Source organism: Semicossyphus pulcher, unplaced genomic scaffold (genome assembly GCF_022749685.1).
Source record: "Semicossyphus pulcher isolate SPU_LCO1_2020_fin unplaced genomic scaffold, fSemPul1.0.p SCAF_25, whole genome shotgun sequence".
Lineage (NCBI taxonomy): Eukaryota > Metazoa > Chordata > Actinopteri > Labriformes > Labridae > Semicossyphus > Semicossyphus pulcher.
In genome coordinates, this window is record NW_027211699.1 from 6,968,464 (window position 1) to 6,976,911 (window position 8,448).

The 8,448-nt window shown below is 41.7% G+C and overlaps 2 protein-coding genes across 2 annotated transcripts; one reads left to right on the forward strand and one right to left on the reverse strand.

The window, feature by feature from the left end:
- Positions 1 to 1,186: 1,186 nt before the first annotated feature.
- kdelr3 (KDEL endoplasmic reticulum protein retention receptor 3) lies at positions 1,187 to 4,184 on the forward strand. The gene is made up of 5 exons (XM_069676250.1): positions 1,187 to 1,577; positions 2,092 to 2,192; positions 2,440 to 2,598; positions 2,696 to 2,948; positions 3,180 to 4,184. The coding sequence occupies exons 1-5, from the start codon at positions 1,487 to 1,489 to the stop codon at positions 3,221 to 3,223; spliced, it is 648 nt and encodes a 215-aa protein (XP_069532351.1). The 5' UTR covers positions 1,187 to 1,486; the 3' UTR covers positions 3,224 to 4,184.
- LOC138604334 (GTPase IMAP family member 7-like) lies at positions 3,879 to 5,818 on the reverse strand. Its single transcript, XM_069676249.1, has 2 exons — positions 5,609 to 5,818; positions 3,879 to 5,484 (listed from the first exon to the last, which is right to left on the reverse strand). Exons 1-2 carry the CDS (start codon positions 5,640 to 5,642, stop codon positions 4,433 to 4,435), a joined length of 1,086 nt encoding a protein of 361 aa, XP_069532350.1. The 5' UTR covers positions 5,643 to 5,818; the 3' UTR covers positions 3,879 to 4,432.
- Positions 5,819 to 8,448: the final 2,630 nt, after the last annotated feature.

An 8,448-nucleotide genomic window follows, 5' to 3' on the forward strand; every position in this document is an offset into this window, starting at 1 on the left:
ATTGAGAAGGAGGGCGAAGGAGGGATGTAGATGGTGGGAAGGGAGACACTGAGTGAAAAGAAACAGAAAGCGTGTGGTTTTAGGTTTTGAACATTAGACAGCCGAATTAGAAAGTGAGAGAGAGAAGTGTCAGAAGACGGTGAAGAGAGAGCAAGTGGAGACTATTTTAAAACACCGAAAGCATTTTAGCATCACATATTTTATATTCCTGCCTGACTGTGGAAGGGAAAGGATATTAAAACCTTTGTGTTTATTCCAAAAACTTAAGCAAGCAGCTTATTTACAACTGGATTGGTTTAAGAGCAAGATGGAGCATGATGAATGTTTAAGGCTCTGAAAAAGATTTGGAGGTGAATTTTAAGGCAGATCACTCTTTACGTACAGTGCATTAATTACTATTACTGTCAAATCTAACTGGGGACTATAATTGCATCTGTCATCTGTCATCTTTTGCTACATGATAAATATGAAAAAAATACTCTGCAAATTATAATTATAAATGTGTCTACAGTCAGACGAACTATAGGCCTATAAGAAAATGAACAGGTATTAGATTCAGTGCTTCTGCCGTAAACTTGTCACCTGAAAATGTGGAGAGGACTTTGAAACAGCATTTCAATCTGTGGTGGGAGTTAAAATAGTTACGGTCCAATAATTAACTAATCTTGTGGAACTTGGAAATTGAGGTCTCTGTTTGAAGAGATAAAATGGTTTTCTATTTCACTTTATGATTTTTCTACTATGGAAATTAATAGTGTCATAGTCCTTATTGCCTACAGCCTGTCGCCATCTGCTGGAAATCAGTGCTTTGACAATAGAGTGAGGGCATACAAGACAGCAGTACGGCCAGTCTCCCTGTTTGCTTCAAGTTAGCCTGAAAAAGTAAAACAACAGCGGAAATGTGGAATTTTGCCTTCTAAATAAATCGGTAACATATTTTAAAATATATAATCACTGAATAATTATCCTTTACATTGAATACTTCATTAGTTTGATCATGAAAAAGATCAGATTTAATCATTACTGTTGTTAACTCTTAATGGAACACCGCGAGTAGGTTATTAGAGGTTTTACTTTGAAAAATAAAAACCGGAAATGCAAACGTTTGGTTGTTTCAGGCTAGCTTAACGCTGGTAACTGCTGCCCGAGCTGTCAGCCACGTCACCTCCCCTGAGATAACTTTCCTCTCAGGCCGCGGCAGACCCTCATCTGAGTTTGAGTTTGGACTAAGTAGACATCACATTTGTTTATCTGTGTTACATGCGTTCAGATAAGGAGCCAAGTAGCAGTCGGGCAGACTCGGAACTCACTGTGCCTCCGCTGTTAGCTTCTTTTATTTCAGCTTTTCGCTCGTCTTTTCGTTTATTTACTCTTGCAGCGGGTTAGCTTTTTGTGGTTGGACAACTTTGCAGTGTCTCCTGCGGACGCGTGAGGCCTTTGAGAAGTTATATTTATTTTTTTAATTGAAGCGGAACATTTAAACAACATGAATATCTTTCGTCTGGCGGGTGACGTGTCACATCTGCTGGCTATCATTATTCTACTAGTAAAGATATGGAGGTCCAAATCCTGTGCAGGTAGGCTGACATTCATACTGGCATCCCTGCACTTTGACTTAACGAAGACTGTTGTGATTGTACAGCCTAGTTTTAGCAGAATACCTGTAATTAGTCAGCAATTAATCAGCGTTACATATCAGTCAAATGCATTATAAAGGGTTTTTGCTTATTGCTGAGTAATTGTGCAGAAGTGTGAGCGACGTGGCAATGTTGACAACGCAATCTGCTGCCTGCTCCTCCTACAGCAGCCTTTGGGGCAGAAGCTGGGTGAACCTGCACTACAGCTGTCTTCCTTAGCTGTTATCATGTTTATTATAGGTATCCATAAAATACAGGACCGGTCTCAGGGAGATAGCCCTTCCTCCTGATTGTAGCTTAATCTAGTAAGCATACATTCATAAGATGCTGTTTCAACTCACTCGTTTAGCTGGGAAGCTTTTGGTATCTTCTAGTGTCTGTTATAGTACTCACAAAAATAACTAAGTGACTAGTTATCGACTGTTAAACGGTGACTGTTTTTTTCTCTCTGTAGGCATCTCTGGGAAGTCTCAGGTGCTCTTTGCACTTGTCTTCACCACCAGATACCTTGACTTGTTCACGGTCTTCATCTCTGCTTACAACACGGTCATGAAGGTAAGGGTGGAGCTCACACGTAGTGTACCACAAACTGTGACACATGCATTTTCATCTGGAGCTTACCCTAAAGAAAACACAGACTTGTTCTACTAAACACACAAGTTAGGAGGATCAGTTTTGCGCGTACAGCAGCTGGACCCAGCTTCATGTACATGTCTGTTGTGTGCATAGAAGGCAGGAAAAAGTGTCTCTGCGTTTACATGGACGGTCAGGGCTGATAATCAATATTAAACTCTGCTCTCAGGTGGTGTTCCTGGCTCTGGCCTATGCGACAGTGTACCTCATCTACATGCGCTTCAGGAACACGTACAACTCTGAGAATGACACGTTCAGAGTGGAGTTCCTGTTAGTACCAGTCATCGGGTTGTCCTTCCTGGAGAACTATGCTTTCACCCCAATGGAGGTAAAAAAGCACTTAGAGAGTTTCTGTATCACTCAGGACCTCACACCTCCTTTAAACGTTCTGCAGAACTCATGCGTCTCCCTCTAATTCCACGCAGGTCCTGTGGACCTTCTCCATCTTCCTGGAGTCGGTGGCCATAATGCCGCAGCTCTTCATGATCACCAAGACGGGCGAGGCCGAGTCCATCACCACCCACTACCTGTTCTTCCTGGGTCTCTACCGAGCCCTCTACATCGCCAACTGGGTGTGGCGTTATCACACTGAGGGCTTCTTTGACCAGATCGCCGTGGTGTCCGGCGTCGTGCAGACCATCTTCTACTGTGACTTCTTCTACCTTTACTTCACACGAGGTGAGTGAAGCGTGTTACAAAGGGAAGTATTTAGTAGAAAAGCTTTTGGCAACATTTTCTAATGATATAAAAAAAAGAGGAAGTGCAGCTTAATGTAGATTTTTTTTTATTTGAGCGTGACAAGTTTTGGTAGTTTTCCCTGTTAAAGGACAAGAAGTGAATGTACAGGCTGGTTTCAAAACTAACCCCTCCCTTACCCTGCTTTCTTCCCCTTCTTTGTCATGTCTGCAGTGATTCGTGGAAAAGGAAAGATGAGCCTGCCGATGCCCATTTAAAACCAAACTCTCACCGCTCTGCCACCCGTTGTTGGCTGCTGAAGTTCAGGATCTGAACACAGTCCTCGAACTCCCAACTGTACACGTAATCAGCAATGGGACTAACGGTCCGACGTCACTCTGGAGACCAAAATATGTGCACACATTTATTTTCTGTCTGATTGGTACTTTGTGTCTGTATGTTTGAAAGTGTATTTGCATATTTGTGATCTGTTTTTTTTGTTATTCATGTCAATGTGACACTGGAGAAGTGTCCCGGTGTGCACGTGGAAGTAAATTCAGGCAAGTGAGTTACACTATGGAAACTGTTATTTAACTTTTGAGAGAGATGTTGATGGGAAGTCGAACCCACACCAGTGTGTTACATCAGCTGTGGCTTCTTTGTACTGCACTCTATTAGATTTTATGTCGCTTCACTTTTCACAGTGCAGATCCAGTGTTCCTACTCCTGTGGCGTCATGTCAGAGGTTCCTACTCTTAATCTAATCACCACCAAACAAACTTGCCTGTTGATTAATTGTAAAAACAAATACTGTTCTATTTGTTTTTGTTCGTCCACTAAGTGTCTTCCACTTTCCCTTTGTAATGTTAGACACTCTCTGAACCGCCAATTTCCTTTTTACCAAGTAAGTTACTTTTTGTTTTTCTTCTTAGATTCTTGTCTTTTTTTATTAATATATATATATTTCTTCACAGGAGGAAAAAGGGCTAAACATTCTGTCATGAAGCCAAAGATTGAACAGAGAATTGCTGCGATGTTTGAGCTAAACAAATCCTTTGTTGTTTCCTGGCTCATTTCCTTGACTGCACTGTGTTGTTGTGTCGGGGATAGAAATGGGAAAATAGCATTTGAGCGAGTTGGATTTCTGTAAAAGACGTTAAAACTGTTTTTAAAACTTTTAGAAAATGTCAGTAAGCTCTCTTGCACACCATTGAATGATATTACATTTATTACAACGTGTGAATCTCGTGGCTGTGTTTTATTACTAACGCACATGTACTGCATCACCAGGATGTGTATGAGCACACCCACTCACACCCACACACACACACAGACACGCACGAACACAGACACGCACATGCCTTCTTATCAAACACTAAGTGTTGAAAGTGCTGGTGCATTGTGCTGATGTTAAACACATTGATAGCATAGCATGTGTGATGCACAGTGGAGAAACGCAGTGGGACACAGTCAGAGTCAAGTGTCCCTCAATGCAGGAACGTTTTTCTGTGTTTGTACAACACCTTACTCCCCTCTCTCACGGCTCCTCCCACCGCCTTTGCAGCCGAGGTGACGGAGAGCGGTGATGCTGCCAGGGCTGCTGCCCTCTCCACCACATTCGCCTTCTTCACGGCTTTCCCTTTCCCCTTGTCCTTCCCCATGATCCCTGCCCCTTCTGCTGCACCTTTCCCCAGCGCCGTCACCAACTCGCTCCAGAAAAGCTTCTCCGCCCGTTTCCTGTCCTCTTCTTCCTCCCTCCTCCTCCTTTCCTCCTCTTCCCTCCTCCTGCCTAACTCTTGTCCTTGCTCCTCTTTGTCTTCCTTCTGCTGGGACTCCACCTTGTGTCCTATATCTCCCAGAATCCTCTGCTTTGCCTTCCTGATGGCCGCCTCAGCCTCCTTGAACATCTCATTGCTGTAGCAACCGCCTCTGTTTTTCACCACCATCGTGTCTATCTTCTCCAGAAGCTCTGTGACCTGCTGTGAGCTCTCTGTTGTCTTGTCCTGTTCACTGTTATCAAAGACGTGATACCCTCCATGGCAGCTGCTGACAAATTCCGACAGCTCATCGCTCATTTCCAGGAAGTCCTGGACGCGTTTGCCTCGTAGCTGATCTCCCCAGGTGAACAGAACTATAGTGAACTTGGTGGCTTCTGGTCCAAACGTAGCCCTAATCCACTCTAATGCGTCCCTCTCCTCCTGTGTGAACTTGCCGGGCTGCAGGGTCACTAAGAAGACGTGGGGTCCTGGAGAGGACATGGCAACACAGCGTCCCACCTCAGCCATGACCTCCTGACGGGACAGATGTGTGTTGAAGAACCCCGGAGTGTCAATCACAGAGATTCTCCGGCCGTCTACTGACCCAGTCTGCTTCTGGCACTGTTGGGTGACAGAACAGGGGGAAACCTCGACCCAAAAGTAGGACCTGCCCAGGATGGTGTTTCCTGAGGAGCTTCTGCCTGTTCCTGTCCTCCCCAACAGCACAATCCTCAGAGGTTCATCAGCCTCTGATGTGGGGGGAGATGCTGCACAGGCCGGGGCTAAATTTTGGAGGACATATATATATATTGTTGACATTATTATTTAGCTTATTTCAAACATATTTCATTTTTTTATTATGTGTATAGTATCGTAAAGTTGGTGTGATGAAAATAATCGACTTACCTTCAAGTGACGCAGCATTTTCAGATGACGACATCCTAACAGGAGACCACAAGAAAGCCTTACTGCCGGTTTCTCGGTAACAAAAAAATAAAGGAGAGATGTTCCGTATGTTTTCCCTGCGATTGTGATATCCACTTGCTTAGAATTATCAGTGCACCAGCGTCAAATCATAGAGAGCATCAGCACAGACAGCTGCAGTCCATGACAGCGCAGGTGCTCCAGACTGCAACAGCGACGGTGTAAGCCTCTGAAGTAATGACACCAAAGTTATGTTATCATGTCATGAACGCCACAAACGGCTTTTTGCTATGATTGTGACTTCACAACTGTAATTAACGCTGTACCTTGTGATAATGCAAATAATCCGTTGGACACAGATTGAAAATTTAGAGAGGAAAAAAATGTAGCGTTGTAATTCCACACTATGACCACTGGAGGGCAGAACACATCACAATTTTAAAGGTCCAACCCATAATTGTAACACAAAACACAAGCAGTATAATATAAATATTTCTGGTTGAAACCTTTTAAAAGAATCACAGATGGTACGTTTCTTACATTCTGTCCAATTTTATAAGAGGTTGGACAGGATCGTTAGGTCACTTCGTTTTGAAGCTTTCACAGAGGCCGCTTACATAACCTTAAAATGATTCATCGGAAAAGTTTGGCATAATATCAGGCAAGATAGATTATATAAACCAACTCTATATTTACAGTCTAAGGTGTATTTTTAGCGACATAGACTGGTAGTCTAGTAACGGCTGATGTGGCTTTTACTGGTGACATAAGATTCTTGCTAGCAGAGTAGATCGTTTACTGCGCCCTCTAGTGGACAGTTTTGGAAAATGCAACATATTAGTCAAACGCATGGACCAAACACAATCAGAAATTAATTTAAATTATTTATAAAATGTTTTCAATATATTTTATGTATGTATTTCATGTATATGTAAATCGTTTCTCTATTGTTAAGAAAAAAACATTTCCGTATTACAGATGCAGCCCCAAATGCACTCCTCAAAGGCCGACTGGTTAATAATCATGTAGTTGTACTGCCCTCTAGCGGTAACATTAAAACTGTAAGACATTACATTTGTCGATTTTAAGTAAATTCAGACTTGAGAGCATACTATCTACTGCTTTTTTGAGAAATCGATAAATACAGTTAAAAACAGAAGCTTGAGAGTGGAAGTGATATCAATAATCATGACATTATTGTGTATTAAAGGTGCTAGCGCCAAAATTGCTAGCAAGCTTACAACTATCACTGGCCACTTTTATACATCAACAGATTTAGCAAAGTTAACAACACTAGTGGAAAGTACAGCACGAGACCCTTTAAATGCCTGGCGGAGATTAAAGTCGACAATTAAACCACATTTCGATGACTTGTTCCTCAGTTTGCTAGCAGTTTGCTTATTTTGAAAGTAAAAACCGGATGCGATAGTGTACTTTAATGTCCTCATTGACGCTAGTTTTATTATTTTAATTCATTGCAGTTCCACACCGTGACCACCGGAGGGCGATAAAGAGTCTGTCTTGATACTAGGTGTTTGGATCAACTTTTGAGTTTCCCGTTATGAAAACAGCTCTTTATTAATATGGTAATTAGCAATATTAATGTTGTAATCGTAATTTTAGGTGTCACACTCTAATAACATGTATATGTCTGTGTGGTTATTATGCCAATATTGTCGCGGTGCAATCGTATGTTAGGTTTTGTTGCAGTACATAGATGTGTCCAGTAGAGGGCAATAAATACTCATGCATGTTAACGGCTGCTACTAAGACAGCTGCTAGCGTATTAAAATCCCTAATGTAAATTATACTTGATAATATACACACTTTTACAATTCTTTATCAATAATGTGGAAACATTTAAGACACAAATTTAAGTGAAATTTGCAGTTTTTCACTGTGACAAGTAGAGATGAGTTGACGTTCGTGATTTACTATCGTCTTGAACTAAAGGTAAAGACAGACATAATACCATACCAACACTTCCGGTAGTCTTTCAAAACAATATAATAATAATATTATCATAATTTGTGTTGGAGCCATAATGTAATTTTTGTTTTGTGTTTTGTTTCATGTTTATATAATACACAGGTGATCATATGCATGTATATGCAATTTTTGTGTTCAATCACTAGGTGGAGCATTATCACCGGAAATGCATATGGGTAAGCTCCAGGTGAGGAGCAGCAGGTGTGTGTGAAGGGGAAGCAAACAGTTTTTTGACCTTGTCAGTGTGGCAGCGTGGCAGCGTTTGTACGGTGTTGAAACCGACATTGATGAATGGAAACTTACCTGTGATGAACTGAAATTGTTGAATGGAAACTTGCCTGTAATGATCTATGGACTAAGCTGTTTTTTCTACCTGTGCTAAGGTGAGCATGTGCACCGATGGTGAATAAATGGGTCACCGCACTCAAAGATACACAGCGTATTGGACATTGGTTTATTGTTTTGCCCAGAACACGCGTCCGAACCAGTTCTCCCCGTTTACCCCTCAGTGACCCCTCCGTTTTTGATTGAAAGACTCTACTATGTGGTTAACGTTAATACTGGCTTTACAAGAGGTTATGGATGTACAAAATAGAATAAAAATTGGTTTGTTGTCTGGCCTTAAAAAGGGCAACCGAAGACTTAATTAAGCTCAGTCTGTACAGCCCACTAAGTCCTAAAAGAGGTCTTATAGGGTGAGATAGGCCTTTTAAGATGATAAACTGTAAATGTACAGACGTTTTTCTCACACAAGAAGTGAAAGAAAATTATGAAATAATAAAACCAGCTTAAAAATGAAGCACAGAAAGCTCAGTAGTTTGTAAAATGTCACA

What these genes read in the sequence shown, in the direction of transcription:
- kdelr3 (XM_069676250.1), top strand. Translation starts at nt 1,487, where the DNA reads ATGAATATCTTTCGTCTGGCGGGTGACGTGTCACATCTGCTGGCTATC. An exon ending in GAGGTCCAAATCCTGTGCAG is followed by an intron (nt 1,578 to 2,091) that starts GTAGGCTGACAT and finishes TTCTCTCTGTAG; the next exon opens with GCATCTCTGGGAAGTCTCAG. An exon ending in ATGCTTTCACCCCAATGGAG is followed by an intron (nt 2,599 to 2,695) that starts GTAAAAAAGCAC and finishes AATTCCACGCAG; the next exon opens with GTCCTGTGGACCTTCTCCAT.
- LOC138604334 (XM_069676249.1), bottom strand. Translation starts at nt 5,642, where the DNA reads ATGTCGTCATCTGAAAATGCTGCGTCACTTGAAG. An exon ending in AAATGCTGCGTCACTTGAAG is followed by an intron (nt 5,485 to 5,608) that starts GTAAGTCGATTA and finishes TCCAAAATTTAG; the next exon opens with CCCCGGCCTGTGCAGCATCT.